The sequence below is a fragment of the Rhincodon typus genome, chromosome 33, assembly GCF_021869965.1.
Source record: "Rhincodon typus isolate 14 chromosome 33, sRhiTyp1.1, whole genome shotgun sequence".
Taxonomy (NCBI): domain Eukaryota; kingdom Metazoa; phylum Chordata; class Chondrichthyes; order Orectolobiformes; family Rhincodontidae; genus Rhincodon; species Rhincodon typus.
Window position 1 is genome coordinate 13,548,656 of NC_063364.1, and position 17,914 is coordinate 13,566,569.

Below are 17,914 nucleotides of genomic sequence, written 5' to 3' on the forward strand. Positions count from 1 at the left end.
AAATCCTGCAGATCCCATCTCCAGAGAAACTACAAGAGCAAAAGCCAACAAAAGCGCAGAGTGACAGGATGCAAATGAAACCCACCAAGGTTTGAAGACAGGGTCATAAGAACAGAAGAAACAGGAGCAGGAATAGGTCATCTGGTTTATTGAGCCTGCTCTGCCGTTCAATAAGATCACGGCCCGATCTTTTCATCGATTCAGCTCCATTTATCCACGCGCTCACCTTAACCTTTAATTCCTTTACTGTGCAAAAATCTAACTATCATTGACTTAAAAACATTCAGCGAGATAGCCTCAATTGCTTCATTGTACAGGGAATTCCACAAATTCACAACTGTTTGGGTGAAGAAGCTTCTCCTCAAATCAATCCTAAATCTGCTCCCCCCGATTTTGAGGCTCTGCCCCATAGTTTTAGTTTCACCCGCCAGTGGAAACAAACTCCCTGCTTCTATCTTATCTATTCCTTTCATAATTTTGCATGTTTCTATAAAATCCCCCCTGATTCTTCTAAACTCCAATGAGTATAGTTTGTCAAAGTTAGAGGGTGGGAGGACAGCTTGATCAAGTAGAATACCCATCCTGTAACATTTGGGAAGTTACGGATGCAGCATGTGTCTTAGACAGACATCTGCTGCAAGGATCACCATAAACAGGAGCTTGATCTCTGAATTTCAGATTTCAAGCAGTTGCTGGAGTCACTGCAGCATACCCACAAGACAGAGATTTCAGGCTGCTCCATCAAAGCCCCTTCTGAGTTACCTGCAAAAAAATCAATTCTTTAATAATTATTTAATTATCTTTGGGTGATGGAAATTAACTGAGGATTCACTCGTTAGACAAAGACTGAAACTGATTGTTGGTTAAAGAGTTATGTATATAATCTGTAACTCTGTGAATACTTACAAAGGAACCGTAAGACTGGCTTCAGTTCCATCCCTCATCATCTGCCTGTGTGCAATATAGCACTTTGGTGTGACTTCATCTTCTGGAGAACTGTCACTATTCCATGGTTCTCCCTGCTCTGGCTCCAGGCTACTCATGCCCAGTGATTTACCAGTTGCAGATCTCACCTTTGTGTTTAATATATGCACAGCACCAGTAGCTGAATGATGGCTACAAATCTGAGATTGTGTGATGGTATTTCTATATCATTAGTGCCCTGGCCCCCTTGACCTTTGGGCATCTGCGCTACTACCTGAGAAACTGGCAGTTCTTAGGTATCTGAGAGGAGAAAATTACAAGTGTAGGGTTGGAGTACAGTGAAAAATGGTGGTGAAAATAACAGATGCATGTTAGTTCCATCTGCAGTGTGTGAAAATTTGGGTGGAGGTGCCTGCTTTCTGCCATTGTATGCCATCTTTACTCTTCCTGTAGGTCAAATACGATCCACAGCCAGCTTCAGTAAGTGCTTCATTAAGCCTTTAAGTGGTGCAGTTTGAGCTTTAGATTGTACAGGCTAGCTTTTTCACACAAACATGGAGCCTTACTGAGCCATGCAGAACATTTTTTCTGGTGTCATTTAAACTCACACATAGCTTAAAGTTTGGATGCTTCCTGTGTAAGTTTGAAAAGACGCAGAGTGTGTTTGTTTCAAGGCTGATCAAATTTTTAGCACAACAATATTAAATTTAATGCATCGTGGAAATGGATGGCCTATGGCGGTTAAAAAGGACAATGTGATGAATAAGCAGATTTAAAGCAGGATGAATGTGTGCAACAATGTTTAAAGAGGCTGGCGATAGGAGACTAGCAGTGAGATTATTACTGTATGTAAGTCTGAGGCTGTTAAGGTATTATTATGTATTTTGTTAACATAAGGATTAATTTATCAGTGGAAGCATAATGTTGAGGAGATAGCAACAAGTCATAAGTTTATAACTCAGCGTTAAATAGGATTCTAACATTCCATCAAATATTGTCATTGAAATTTTCAATAAATAATTATATGTATAATATAAATGTCAGCTCCTTTTGCTGCGCACATGAGTTCATTCCACTTATTAGTGTTGCCAATGGATATACCTTTACCTTAAACGCTTTTGTAATAGCCAATAAAATCAACCGCACTTGATGAAATCTTCTCATCATTTTTAAAGAACGTAAAGCTCTGAAGATTCGAGTAACTTTCAAGAAGTATAGTTCAATGCTGGTTTTGAGATGAGTTCCTTTAACAACCTCTGGAACGAGAGACTGGTTACAAAAGAGAATCAGACCAATTTATGTGTTCAATAAACATAGTAATTGTTTTCAGCAAACTTTAAGTTGTGACAAAGCAGTTTTATGCGAACATAACTGTTGTTTATTCTCTGAGACCTGTACAATTTTGCGCAGATCAAAAGGTTCTGTTTCCAAAGCCCAGTTCCCATTATTTCTATGGCTGCTCTTTTCATGGCATGAAACCTAGGACCTATTCTTCTGGCTGAATTTCTCTCATCCCAAACCCTCACCTCTTTACAGCCTTAGTTTCACTCTTGAATATGTTGCAGGAGACCCTGATACTCTTTTCCAGTAACGAATTTTGATCTGTTATGTGATAGTTACTAATAGAGAGAAACAATAATGAAACAAAAGAAACAGAAAATAAAATAATTCAGGTCAGACTACTAAACCCATCAATTTTGATGAAGTTATTGAACTAGATAAGAGGGAGGGCCAGCATAAATCTGGATTCCAGATGAGACAGCTTGCAGGATAGTTTTTTTTTCACTCATTCATGGGATGTGGGAGTCGCTGGCTGGCCAACATTTTTCTTGCACATTCGTAATTTCTCTTGAGAAGGTGGTGGCGTGCTTCCTTCTTGAACCTCCTCAGCGCTGTTGTTTGACCCACAATGTCATTAAAGAGGGAATCCCAAGATGTTGACCCAGCCACAATGATATGTTTCCAAATCAGGATGGTGAGTGGTTTGGAGGGGAACTTTCAGGTGGTGGTGTTCTGCTGCCCTTGTCTTCCTAGGTAGAAGTGGTCGTGGGTTTGGAAGGTGCTATCTAAAGATCTTTAGTGAATTTCTGCAGTACTTCTTGTAGATAGTACACATTGCTGCCACTGAACGTCAGTGGTGGAGAAAATGGTTGTTTATGGATGTGGTGCCAATGAAAGTATCTGCTTTGTCCTGGATGGTATCAAGCTTCTTGAGTGTTGTTGGAGCTGCATTCATCCAGGCAAATGTTCAAGTATTCTATCACACTCCTGATTTGTGCCTTAGAGATGATGAACAGGCTTTGGGCAGTCAGGAGGTGAGTTACTCACTGCACATAGCAATCAGCAAGAAAGTATAGATACCATTACCCAGAATGAGACATGTGAGTGAGGCTATGGAGAAGCAGACAATGATGAAAAAGAAAGGGAGTAAATACGTAAGATAGAAAAAAACTGCGTAAATTGGAGGGTATTGGGACAATAGAAAATTATATCAGGAGTAACAAAATCATGCCTAAGTTGAGAAAATTGGAATAAATTCAATATTCAAAAGTATAGAATTCTGAAAGTGAAGAGTAGGCAGAAAAATAGATGAAGTAGCTATCAAAATCAAGGGCCTTTAGTGGATAAGTGAAGTTGATCAAACATAAGGAACTAAGCTGCAAATGAACTACTTTCATTGCAATGCAAAAAATACATAAGGTGCAAATTTATCCTATAAATGGGAAGAGTATGCAAGGAGACGGAAGTTATTTTAACAAGTTATTTCAATCAACCCAAATACAAACTGTGAAAACTCAAGTAATTTAGAGTCAGAGTTGGAAAATGGAATGTGAATCAAGACAGCTGGCAAAGGCAGTGTAAATTTTATCATGGTATTCATCAATACCCCTGTCAACTCATAAGAAATGGAAGTTGGAGCACTCTGGAAGACAGCATACACAGAATGATCAAGTTCCATGTGATCCTGTAGTTATATACACCCAGGACCAGATTTTGGTGAGTTTACTGCCAATTCCTAATTGCTCTGCAGTAGGTGATGGTGAGCTGCCTTTTTAAATTGCTGCAAACATTGGGTATAGGGCCAATCACAGTGCCGTTAGGAAGGGAAATCCAGGACTTTGACCCAACAACAGTGAAGGAATGGAAATATACTTCCAAATTATATGTGGCTTGGAGGGGAACTTACTTGTATTGATGTTCCTCAACTCCTCCCCTTAGCTTTCTGGGTGGTAGATGTCATGGGTTTGGAGGAGCCCTTGTGAGTTATTGCACAGCAGTATACACTCCTACTAATGTGCAATAGCGGTGAAGGCAGTAAATGTTGAAAGTGATGGATGGGTACCAATGCTGTTGGACTATATTCATCTCGGCAAATGAAGAATATTCCATCACTTTCCTAATTTGTGACTTGTAGATGGCAGTCAGACACTGGGGAGGCAGAATATATAGAACCCACTGCAAGATTTCTAGCCTCTGAGCTGCTCTTGTAGCCATAGTTTTGAAATGCCTGCTTCAGTTCATTTTATGATATTGTAACTCCTGGGTTTCTGAGTAACACCACATGATATCACATCCATGCTGTATAAGTAAAACTTCCAAAAAGTGGAAGCAAATTTAAAGAATTCTAATGGAGTCCTGTAAATTATGTAGACTCTGATTCTTACCGTAATTAGGACAGTCAAGTCAAACACGTTCCAGCCACTTTTCCAAAAATTTACAAAATCATAAAGCCACCTGAGAATGATTTCAGATGTCAAAACTGAAAGAATGCACCAGTCGATGATCACTAACATAGTCATTACTGCGTGGAACTTTGGTCCTGGTTTGTCAGCAACATCTGAGAAAGAGTCATTCAACATAGCATTATAAAAAACTTACACCAAGCGACAAAAACGTCTGCCTGAAATTCTGCACTCTTCTTCAAATGCTACAAGTTTTTAACTTTTTGTTTATTTTATTGTACATATAGTAAGCCAGATTTTTAAAAAAACAATTTGAAATGTTCCATTAATTTCTACCATCACAACTTAACATAGAATATAATTGAACATAAGCTGCTATTTTCAAATCTTTCAAAATTATAAATAACTTTTGGAATGATATGGCGTGCTGATAAAATACAACAACAAAACACGTTGAAAAGTGACCAAGGAATCTTCCTCGTGACAGCAAAAGCAACAAGAGGATTTGTCCTGGTAGCTTCATGGGAAACTGCACCACATTATAAGCATCTGATTCTTAATATATTGTTTGTGAGGGAATGGGGAGATATGCTAATGAGGTGTGTGCTAATCTCCATTTCTATAAATGAATAGAAAATTGATCTAACCAAATTACCTCAATTGCACCAGTGCAAAAGGTGGTAAATTTCTATCATTTTGAAATAAGCTCCACAGTTCTGGTCTACAGCACTTGCTTCTCTGAATTTGAAATGGATTTTTATTTCTAACCCACAGAAAGTTTCTATGGAATGATGAGGAGTAATATTATCTATGTGTATATTGCCAATGAGATTATAATTGGAATTCTTCACCTCACACTATTTGGACAAAGACGTAATTCCAATTGTAACTTAATCAGTTTCTGTTCAGTTTTATTACTTCTGTGTTTGCCTATATTGCCAGCATCTAATCTACCATAAAGGAGAAGAAACTTGCTTTCTCTTACCTACTAAAACACCAAATACAATAGTATTGAGGATAATAAGATACAGAATAAGATTTCTGAAAAATGAACCTGGTTGACTCTGATCAGGAAAATGTACAGCATATTTTTTCCAAGCTCATTAATCAATTGATTACTGTTCAAAATATCAAAATCATGTTTAAGAAACTAATAATTAAAAAAAAATACAATTATCATGCTGAAGGAGTAAAAATACGAAAATGCTCTAATCTTCTTCTACAGTGGATAATAAATTGCTTTTCACCACTGGCTTCTCGTATTCTTACATTTTTCTAATTTATCATTTTTTAAAACCTTATTCAAGTAACATGTTCAAAAGTACTGTAACTTTCTTGGTGAAATCTCTACTACACTGGAAAATTAAACAAGCACTACTTGCACCAAACATGTTGAATACATTCCCCGTATAGGTGTACCTTTGCAATTGTATTGTGTTGGCAGGACTGTTTCTTTTCAACCATCGACTAGAGTATAATAGCTAATTAGAAAAAGATGCAGTGGTCCTAGGACACGTTGGATGATGTACTGGGATCAATGGATAGGTTATTGCATGTTAACATTTCTCAAAGTGCTTCTTAAAGCTACCCAACTATTGGGAAGTAGAAATGGGCTCAAGAACTCAAAGAAGGTGATCTGCAGTTTTGAAGATGCAACTTTAAAGTTTCTACTACAGTATATCCTTCACCAAACAATGGTCTTATTCGATGGGGAGTTGGAGAGGGAGAAAATCTTCCCAAAAGCAACTTTGATGGAGGTTGCAGAATGAAAAATACACTGAACTGAAAGTGAAAAAACTGCTTTCTGAAAGAATATTCATCCTTATCTCACTTTGCAGTGTACACCTATAGCACATTAGATATAAGCATTATACAGGAAACATATTCAACCGTGTGTAGCAAATGTTTACTCTCCAGCATTAAAACACATCCTGAAACTCCATGCAATGTGGGTCATTCGTCTGCATCTTAGATTTCAAGATTTAGGAACATAATATTCTACTCTATCTTCCTCTTCTCCAACTCTCGGTATACCCCAGGTGTGCTCTAGTGGTCTACTGAGGTGACATTTCCAGCATCTAGCAAGGCTCAGTTCTGAGTCAGAAATTTCTGGTGTCAACTCCTACCCCAGGGAGATGAGCACTTCTAGCCTGGCATTTCAGCGCAGTATTGACATTGTTATGCACATAGAAACTAAGAGCAGGAGTAGACCTTTTAGCCTTTCAAGCCTGCTCCACCATGGCTCAAACTGATCATGGCTGATACTCTATCTCAATGTTATTTTCCTGCTTTCTTCCCAAACCCCTTAACACCTTTAATATCTGGAAATTTATCAATCGCTTTCTTGAAATGTATTCAGCGTGCCTTCTGTGGTAGATAAAATCCACAAGTTCACTACCTTTTCAGTCAAGGAAGTTTCCCTCATTTTCATTTTGAATGACCTACTCCATTTCCTGAGAATATGATGTCTGGATCTAGACACCCCAATCTAGGAAAACATCCTTCCCATTTCTAGACTGTCTAGACCTGTTAGAATTTTACGTGATTCAATCAGATTCCCTCTCATCCTTCAAAACTCTTGTGAATGCAGAACCTGGCAAACCAATCTCTCCTCATAGGACAGTGAAGGTGGGTGAAACTTCAATACAATGTCTTGTCTCCATCCCAAGTTAGATAACGAATTACTAAGTCAGATGGCAATGTGAGAGTAGGAAAACTTGAGATTTCATGCAGCCACTCCACCTCCTGGACAACTTGGCCTAGATAATGTGAGGTAATATTAACTTGTCTCTTGGAAAAACAGAAACCAATGTCAATTAAGTTTAACCTTAAGAATATTATAACCCATAGATTGGCTAAGGATACTATCTAGGATCCATTGCGCCCACATGTTGAGTGGTGGGTATTTGACATAACGATTCTGAAGACAGTTTCTCTGTCTGTAATTTGAGGAAACATTTACATTTCGAACTGGATTAAAATCAAAGCGCACCAATTGCAGAGGATCTTCTATTATCAACTTGTTCAGCACCTTTGGATCTAAGGGTCAATGAAAAACAATCAACATATGCTTTTTTGCATTGACTTTTTGTTGGTATTTTCACATGTACTTTCTACAAATTTCTTTCCATTATTTTAATCTTCACTTTCTAATTATAAATTCATATTTTAAAAAATGTAAGCTTACTCTGCAAGACATTTATATAATATGTCAATGCTGACAGTATACTGGATCACAGGTGTTGCAGTTTCCTGCCCCCCTCAGCCAAAAAGTCAATGGGGAATGCAACAGTATCAGCATTGGATGGTAGATAATATGAAGCAAAGCATCTGACATCGAAGCAGTACTGGCTGGTGTCTGGTAAGTAACTTGGTGGGAACAAAATAGGTCAAAAAAATTATCTGAAAGACATCACCTTTAAGGTAACTTGCTCCAGAGCCAATGATGAGTTTTCATGTTAAGCAGTCAAATTACCTGATATCATTCCAAATAAGCATTGACTTTGTTGCTTCTATTACGTCAACTTTCATAGAAAATTTACTTTGCAGAGGTCAATGCTTTCAACAAAATAATGGATGGAGAAATATCAAATAATTGCATTAAGCATTCATCTACTCACATCACTAGCATAAATTCTGGCTTTTGTAATTTTTTGATCTTGTATTATACCGGCTACAAAACAGCACTCCAATCAGCATGCAGGTATCACAATTACTCGAATCAAGCTCCACAAGTTTGCACATTCTCCCCATGTCTGCGTGGGTTTCCTCCAGGTGCTCCGGTTTCCTCCCACAGTCCAAAAATATGCAGGTTAGGTGGATTGGCCATGCTAAATTGCCCGTAGTGTTCAGGGATATGTAGATTAGGGGGGTGGGTCTGGGTGGGATGCTCTGAGTGTTGGTGTGAACTTGTTGGGCCGAAGGGCCTGTTTCCACACTGTAGGGATTCTATGAACTCCAGAATGGCGATGGGATTTTGCACATTGTCATATTTTTCGAGAAAGTTTATTTCAAGCCTTACTTTTAATAATTAATCATTCCAAATTATGAGGCACAGTTTGGAGAAATTACATTACTTTACACTTCGCTGGAGGCTGCCTCATGTTTTACAATTTCTGGACAAACAAAAATCAGATAGGATTACCATTCATCTGCGATTTTGTTCTGTATCAGGCTACCGATTGCCATCACTGACTCATGATATTTGACCGTGATTTGAAAATAATATGAAAACCAAATAAACCGTCCTACCAACTTTACAGTATCTATATTAGTAAACATTTTAGGATGGGTTTCCTCTGGTTGCTTTTAGCAATTTAAACATGGTAGGAAGAACTGTACTGAAAGAATATATTTTCTATCATGATGATTAGTAAAAAATCTTCCAGTTCCATCTATTTTCTAATGAACAAATTGCAACTAATGAAATTCCCTTGTGTCGATCTTCATGGTCCTACTGTACAGTAAAATCCTATCGGTCAATTAACACAGAGTATATGCAATTACACTAGCCTCATCCTCTCCAGCTCTGCTTCCTCCCTTGGCTGGTTTATTCATTGAACAGGAAGAAAATTGGGAAATGATACAGCAGTTGAACTAAGGCCGGAGTGAGCATTGAATGGCCCTAAGACTGCTGAGGGGGTTTAGAGACCAACAGCAGGACAAGTGTCTTTTGAAAACAACCACCATTTTATAAAACAATAAGTTTTAGACAGTACAGTAATCTTTTCTTGAGGCTCAGATAATAGTTACAAACTATTCAATCTTTTTACCCATATATTATTACTTTATAGGTATTTTGTACAGCCCTTATGCATCCCTTCTATTAATTATTTTTTGAGGATTGCTTAGAATCCTACTTAGGTCCACTATCTTTATGTATGCTTTAACTGCATACTTGTACAAACCAGCAAAAATGACCCTTATTGCCAGGTCAGAATGCTGTAATACCGAACGAATAAACTTATTGGACACAAATCATAATGATGTCATTACTTTGTCTCCGAATTCAACTGTCCCAGAGACATAATGGAGGAAAGATTGACTAACCAGATTTTAAATGTCATCTCCCCATAAATATACATTTAAACAAATATGTACACTTTAAAAAATTAACATACATAAACTTGCAATTTCAAAATAATAAAACCAAGAAGATAACAACATTAAAAGATGATGTTATCTTTAGACTGTTTACCCATGTTGATTAATAACATGCTTGTACTGCATGGGTAAACACGTGTACCTTGCACTTTGTACATAGAGATTCTGGACTGGTTAAATAGACAGCACCCCTTAAATTCAAATCCTCATTTAACTGAGAATTTTGTTCACACTTCATACTTCAGTTTGCATTTTTCATTTCATTGGCAAACTTGACTTTGTTTATAACAGAATCTACAGTACCTTTAACATCATTCATGTTATATTTAGGATCATTGATGACCAATCCTTGTAAATGATCCAATAGATTAAAATCCTGAACGAGTTTTGCTCGGATAATTTCAGCCCGAGGGTTTTCCTTTGAATGGATCTGTGAAACTCCTTTTCTTTCTTGAAATGTATCCATTGTCAAAAGCTATTCAACAGAAAGACAGTGTGTAATGCATACATTCTATAAGTTTTCAATCAGTAACTTTCTTAAACCCTGTCACCCTCTGAGATATCTGTGATCCTCTTTCACATTCTTGATTTTAATTGTTCCACCACTGATGTCTGTACCTTTAGATGCCTAGATCACATCTCTCCACCTCTCTACACCTTTAAATTCCTTTAAGATACTCCTTGAACATACCTCTTTGGCCTGTTTTAATATTATTTTTCTTGTATTTAATAAGGCTCCTGAGAAGTCCCTTGGGATATTTTACTATGTTAAGATTGCTATCTAAATACAAGTTATTGATATTGTTGTAAGGACATGACAATCATTGCCTTCCCAAATAAACATCTGTGATCAATGCAAACATGCAAAGCAGAAAATAAAAACTCTGAAAATCAATTTGTTCATTCACCTCAGTAGTACGGCAAAAATGCATTTTCAACATCATAGAACTCTTGTGGTTATCCTGAGGCAGGCTATTATTTTTTAGATTTGAAGAAGTACTTTTAATGCACAATAATTTCTTGTTATTAATGTGGGCATTATTGTTAGAAGATGAATAATTATTTAATGACCAAAACTGTCCTTCTACTTAAAATAAACACATTTTTAGTCGTGATATAACTGACTCTGCATCCTGTTAAATCTACATCAGACAATTATTAATCCTAAAAAACAGCAATCTCCTGCTTGCAATGAGTAAATATAAAATGACCACCAGACAGTAAATAACCCAGGGCAAGAGGATAATATCATATGTGACTTTCTTCGATCAAGACTAATCAAACAACTGCAGTATTTTCACGTAGCAGGCTGAAAACAAACACACAACAGGAAGAAATCAGCACAAAGAAAGAACTTGCATTTATATTGTGCGTTGTCTTTCCCAAGGCACTTCACATCCAATTAATTATTTTGCCAAGTGCATTCCATGTTACGTGGGTAGCAGTCTATTTCTGTAAAGCAAGGCCTACTTTTGCAAAGCAAAGTCCCACAAATGACAAAGATGATAAATGAACTGTTAATCTGTGTTTGGCACTGTGATTAAGAAATAAATATTGAGCTGAATCTTACCAGAAATCGGTAAAATGCAACTTTTGTCAGGTTTCGGGTGGGGTTTCCGTGAGGCTTAATGAATTTTCTTGCACGAGTGTTCCAAATCCGTCTGGTTGACTCCAGGTATGTGCCCTATAGTGCCCACTCATTAGGTGTTAACCCAATTCTCCCACTCACTAAGTCAAAGTAGTCACTACTATCGCAGAATCTCTGGCACCAGCGCCACGTTTTCTAAACTGTTTCATACCTGGTAGTCTGAAGCTGCCCTGCAATGTTTGGAGACATTCACCCGAACTTGGCAGACAAAGTGATATTGGTGCGCTGCTTTATAGACAGGGACCTGGTGGACTGGGTGGTGCAGAGGAGGGCAGTCCTATTCCCCCAAATCTAGTAGAGGAGGCCACAACATCAGACCTTGTCAGTCTTCTCCATGGATGCCATCCGGGTCAGTGTTGTATCCATGGTCTGGCAAAAGGCCCAGCCAATGGCCTTCTCTGTTTCGTCAGGGAAGACACTAGTGAGGACCAGGACCACTTATGAGGAGATGCTGAAACTTCCATGTCACAGAAACCAAGTAAGAAGAATTGATCATTCCTCTGCTACTCTCACATCATCTTCACTGTGGATGTATTATTATCATGACACAACTTCTTGGTCACAATGCTTTCTCTCTTTTGCCTTCAGTAGGCATGAGGAAGATGTCTACAATTTATGCGGTCAAGGTATGGTGCTGTAAAATATGCCCTCCTTCTCTGAGGCACAGATCTCTCACAGGAAACATTGGCAAGACTGACTCTGGCACCCTCCACCGGCTCAGATACCGGCACCTCACTGGTATGTGCTGTAGGTCAGATTCAGGAGCACTCATGGGTGAGCACGTCACTGCCATGTCTTTGAAGTTGGCCGAGGGACAAAAGTTCCTACTCACTGGCACTCAGTGGACCCCTGGGAACCAAACATCTCCTCAGCTCCAGGCAGGAGATGACTCCAGAGCATCAGCAATTCGTGCTTTCATCAACATGTTTAAGTAGACACGGGACAGCAGGCAGGTTGGTCAGGGACACTGGGCTTACAGGACTGCAGCAATGTGGTTAGCCCTGCTGCCTCAGGCATGTGAATGTCTGGCTGCCTCCATGGGCAGATTGGTGGCTGCCATGGACAGGCAAGTCCAGCAGCCTCAGGGTTTGTTAGATTTATGCACAGACCTGAATTCTCTCACTCTAACCATTAATGCTCAGCACCAATGCAAGGCAACAGGGTGGTGAGTGAGGGACAAGTGCCTGGGTGGTGCCTGTGGGAAGAAGAGAACTCAACACAGATGACCCCCAGAAGTCTCCTCTCAGGACACTTCAGAGATGACCTGTGTGTGAGGAGAGTGTACCTACCTATACATAGACACATGCTCCTGGAGTCACTTGGCCAAACCTCCAAGACCAATGGGCTCCACTGTAAGGCAGGTTCCATCCATTCACCCTTGGATTGCACTGAGACATTGTGGGAGGGAAAGGAAGAAGATCTTCTCAGAATATATATGTGACTTATGTATAAAGTTCCCATATTTGTAAATATCTATTTACTTTTCATCATCAGCTGCACATGCGAATGTCTGACTAATTGCAACGGCGACATTGATGGTACAGAGCCTTGCTATCCTTCGTACTGCACGATGTTTGAAACTCCAAGGTACGAACTGACCAGCTCCTGCACTATATGCATGCAATGGGTAAATGGCAGATAATTGCTATTTTGGAATTGAGGATCTTTCTGGTAGAGCACTGTCCCATCAAAGTTTGGATATTGACTGTCAATACCCCACCTCTGTTCTGCAGAACATCATTCCCTTCCATGCGCTATCATTTCCCCCCAACTCCTACATTGAGTTGCATCCTTCACTTTTGTAATCCCCTCTGAATTCCAGCATTCTAACTTCAATCCTCTCAATTAAGGTGCCCAGCCTCCCTCCCACAGCAGTGGCCCCGATAACCTGCCCAACCACTTTGATTTTTCATGGACAGACTATGACCAACACCCTTGAGCCACTTAACTGGATGGGCCTGCATGATGAGTGGCCAGACCCCTAGCTGATATCTATGCAGCTCCCTGACCATGTTCCTGTGACTCCCCGGACTGGTTGCACTGAATCCACAGGGCTGTGACCCTCTCCCAGGACCGCAGAGGTATAGACCCCCTGACTTTGACCACCCTGAACAGCTGACTAACCATAGTCTAGCCCTCAGACTGACATTGGAGGCCGTCCTAGGCTTCACTGAGGACAATTCTCCTTAGAGTTTGAGACCTGTCTTTCTGCTTGCCTTACCTTAACTGGCAGCTGGGGCAGGTATAACACTGACGTAGAATGGCGCCAGACAGTGAGAGCCCACCCCCTTGTCTGATGACAGCTGACAACCATGACAAGTTGCCTGGCTTTGTGCCTGCTCTGAAAAGCAAGGGAAGATAGAAGGACTGAGGTCTGGTTGAGGGGCCAAAGCGCAAAAAGACAAGGGAAGGCAGGGATGATGTGAGCATCCAGGTAGGCACAAAGGGAGTGAGAACTATGAGAGCAGGCCTGGGATGCAGCCTGGTCCAGTCTGTGAGCTGACTGCCTGAACAAGTGCAGTGTCCTTGCAGAAGCATTCCAACGAGAGAAGCCAGTGCACTTCAAAATGCAGCATCTGTGGATGTGGGATGAGTGCAGTTGCTGCTCCTAGGATGTGCCCTGGGATGTTGGTGCCTGATATCCAAGATGAGGGTCCAGAGAAACAAGTGGCCAGCTGGAGCTACTAGGTACATTCCCTAACTTCCATGTTGGGAATTCTCACTGTCCCTCCAGTGGGTGGTAGATGGGAGATTAAATAATAATGAACGTGATAATCTCTGTTTATAGCCTCTCACTGCTCACTAGCGAGGAAACCATTTCAACGTGACCTTTTGGTCTTGACATTGAGAAGGTCCTTGCTGGGTACCTCACCTGAATTTCCCAAATTCCATCGTTCAGGGCCTGGGAGGATTCTGTCCATTAGGTAGAATTTACTGCCCCTTGGTGGTGGGTTTTGAGGCTGGGGGACATTTAATGAGGTGGAAGTTTGGCATGTAGGCACTGCCCTCATTCCTCAGTGCTTGATCAAGGAACCAGACATCAGGAGGAGTAGGAGAGGAATGCTGACAAACACCCTTTACTCTTTCTTCCAATTCTCCTGTACCCCCAGTGACCCTCATTCCCTCCAACACGCATTCCACCATTACTCATCTGTGGCCTGTCCCCTCAATAATCCTTGTTCTCTGGTGGTGCATTACCGGCTCCTGCCACAGCTGCCGGGGTGCTGATGAGCAGTGGAGATGTGCTGGCCTCTGACTGGGCGGACCAACGCTGACCAGTTAAATCCAGCAGGCCTTCCTCAACTGAGATGACACAAGGGTGTTGCCGTTTCTCCAGCTGGTGGGTCAGAGCTATGAATTCTACCCACAGAATAGCAACAGAGCCTATTGGTTTTCTTCAAAAATTGTTTAAAGAACTTTGGTATCTTCAAGAATAATTTTGTCACAATGGTGTGAAATTCTTGTGCATTTACACAATACTCTCTTTTGTCATTGAACATTCCAAATTACAACGGCAACCAGTCCCCATTCTATTTCTGCTGGTGAATATTGAGAAATATACATTACGTTCATTATCATGAATTTTAAAACTATGGTTAGGGCAGAGCACAACAGGGGTCAGGAGAGACTAGCAATCAGATGTGTTAGCCCTTGCAATCCAATATCGCGTGAACATTCACTGTCATGGCTCACATTAATAACAGCCACTTGGATTGGATATTAGAAAGGATCACTGTTCATGAAACATTATTCTAATGAATTATCAATGGCCCAGATGTTGCAGCAGTATTAGCATCAAAACTGCCATCTTTTGCTGTCTTTGACCCACTGAACTGAACTTACGCAGAAAGAATGCAGAAATCCAGAAGTTGGTGTCAGTGCTTTTACACTTTTCCAGATGTACCCTGTAGAAGCATCCCAGACTGCAATCAATAGGAAATGTATGAATTAACAAGAAGCATCCACGCTGTTAATCTCTTAAAAATTATTTGAAGAGTCACACCTTGTTAAATGAGATGGATTTTAATAAATACATGGCCTCACTCGTCTGAAAAGCAGATCTTATATTTGTAAAATTTCTAATTTCTCCATTAGGGTACACAAATTCCACACATTTTAAAAATATTCATGACATTTTAGTTTAATCCAAACCTAATTGTTTGCTACATAATCTGAAATATTTAAATTAAAAGCAGAGTATTTAGAGCTTCTAACTTGGAGGTTGCCCTCTGTAAAAATGCTGCTTGCCTTCTGTGTTGACAGCACTGTTGCAAATGGCTGGAAATCCCCTCAACTTGGCACCAACTTTAAACTTGGCTTGAGAAGGAAGAAACCAATACTATCAAGATCGCTAGATCTCTGTAGGCAACTTTCAATAAGGCTCAACAGGTAGTGGTTTTGTTCTATCACAGGCCACAAAATCCACTGATAATACTTTCACGTTGAGGGCAGAAATATAAGGGATATATGTAATATAGAAACTATGTGGTAAGAAGAATTTGGTTTATTTATTGGTCCTTAATATTATGACCTTATCTTATCCATTTACTGTATATTTTTCCTGACACTAAATTCCTGTGAGCTACAGGAATAGATCAGGTCATTGTAGTGACTTACCAAAATCCTGATGCAATCCTCACTCAAATAAAAGCAGAATGTTAATTGGCGTCTTTGGTTTACTGCACTGTCCGTGCCCTCTTCATGGGTAAGTTGAGGCTGTTCTGAGTGAACTGTGCTTCATTCGTCACACTTTATTCATGATATCATGATTATATTTCTGGCGTCACAGTAGCATGCAGTTGACATCATAAAGCAACAAAAATATGAATAGCACTCGGAATTCCAAAACAATGGGTAAGAATTTAAGACCTCATAGAAATACGTCCTTTAAGTCAGTAGATAAAAAAGCAAGAACTCTATTTAAATAATTATTTTCATGTTGCAGACTCTATTAGAAATACTTTTGCAGTGTGTTCACTGGTGCAACGTAGGAAACACAGCAGTCTGTTTGCAGATCGCAAGCTCCAACAAACAACAATGGAAAGGGACTAGAGAGTACTGATAATTGAGTTACATTGATTGAAGAATAAATATTGTGTTGGAATACAATTTCCAAGCATGTTACCAATTAAACTAATAAACTTATTTCTTCAGAAACCATTAGAGAGAGATATTTGGTTATATGTAAGGTTGAAAGGTATTTCAAAGGGATAGGGTATTCCACAAGCATGGAGCCTGGTGAGGAGGCATGGGCTCTGTGAACTACCACACTCAGTACAGTGATTGAACATGTACCATTTGCTTCATTGTGCACCACACTTTAGCCAACTGATCTAACTAACTTCCCACTTTTCCAACATAAACCCTTCTTTATTTGTTTTGCATAGCGAAGGTTCCACATAACAGGAGTCAGTATAGGAAGACATGAGTGAGGAGTCTGTGTGATCCTTAAGGCTATGATCTTAGACTCATTATATTTCCCAGTCCAAGGAAAAACTACTATGTGTTCAAAGTGAAAAGATTTTCTGTTATTGGGCAAAAGAAACATTGCTGAAACCACTGGAATTATCCATCAACGTTTTGGTGACCTATATGATGCAACTCTATATTGAGGTTAGATTTGGCATAGATCTGTTGTCATATTTAGAATAAAGTTCAACACTGTAGCCTTCACAGCTTTACGGATCTGTATAGTTATTTGCTGGCGCTCTTCAAGAATGTCATTTAACAACACAACAGATTTTGAATGGGTCCAAATACAAGGTTATGGCATTGGACACAGTGCCTTAGAGACTAAGGAAGTATCAATAATGCAAAGACATCTGTCTGCCATGCCTCGTCTGATGTATCTACTCTTCCTTTTCCAATGGTAGATGATAAAGAAGTAAATGCATGAGAGAAATGAATCAGTGCCCACTTTTAATACTAGCTTTTGTTGTAAAACGTGAGGATAAGAGATGTAAAAGAAGGTGACAATGTTATTTAATTTTTCTAATACCAATAAAGCAACAACTGCAACTTGAATTTGTACAACACCTTTAAAGTAGTGAAATATCCCACAGCACTTTAAAGGTGTATTATGAAACAAAATAGGCTACCATGCCTGTAAAGATAGTATCTTTTTAATTTTCTGTATTATTTAATGGTGGACTGAACTGGGAAAAGAACAGTTTTAAAACCATAGAAGTAATTGCTATTTTTTTAAAAGGAAGTTACTGAAATTCATTGCAAGTTGAGTTGACAGTATCGCTTTCTTCAAGCACTGGGATGCTGCCTATAGACGTGCTGGCACCAGGGAACGTGTACAAAATGAGATTCGACTGCAACAGGGTTACTGATTGGTTTGTGGAGTTTTGAACTGTAAAGAATACCAAAAGCCATGAGCCTGACAACAATTACCTACTTGGCTCCTGGGTAACTAAATAACTTGTGGGTGTCAATGACACTGGCAGAAGCCTTCAGACAACTTTGTCTCCTGGAAGATAACTAAAGCCTGAGGAAAGCCATTTTGTTTTCCCCACTGGTTGCTGTAAGCTGTAACCTTTAACAAGTAACT

General features: G+C 39.6%; 1 protein-coding gene across 1 annotated transcript in view; it reads right to left on the reverse strand.

Annotated features, from left to right (window-relative positions):
* Positions 1 to 12,738, reverse strand: part of LOC109926669 (cation channel sperm-associated protein 2-like) — a 32,575-nt gene extending 19,837 nt beyond the window's left edge. Inside the window, exons 1-6 of the mRNA XM_020526506.2 lie at positions 12,648 to 12,738; positions 10,014 to 10,185; positions 7,473 to 7,646; positions 5,593 to 5,661; positions 4,590 to 4,762; positions 2,032 to 2,193 (exon numbers count right to left, since the gene is read on the reverse strand). Of these exons, the coding sequence (XP_020382095.1) occupies positions 2,032 to 2,193; positions 4,590 to 4,762; positions 5,593 to 5,661; positions 7,473 to 7,646; positions 10,014 to 10,176 (741 nt within the window). The 5' untranslated portion in view covers positions 10,177 to 10,185; positions 12,648 to 12,738. The remainder of the gene's footprint in view (positions 1 to 2,031; positions 2,194 to 4,589; positions 4,763 to 5,592; positions 5,662 to 7,472; positions 7,647 to 10,013; positions 10,186 to 12,647) is intronic.
* Between the last annotated feature and the right edge of the window lie 5,176 nt (positions 12,739 to 17,914).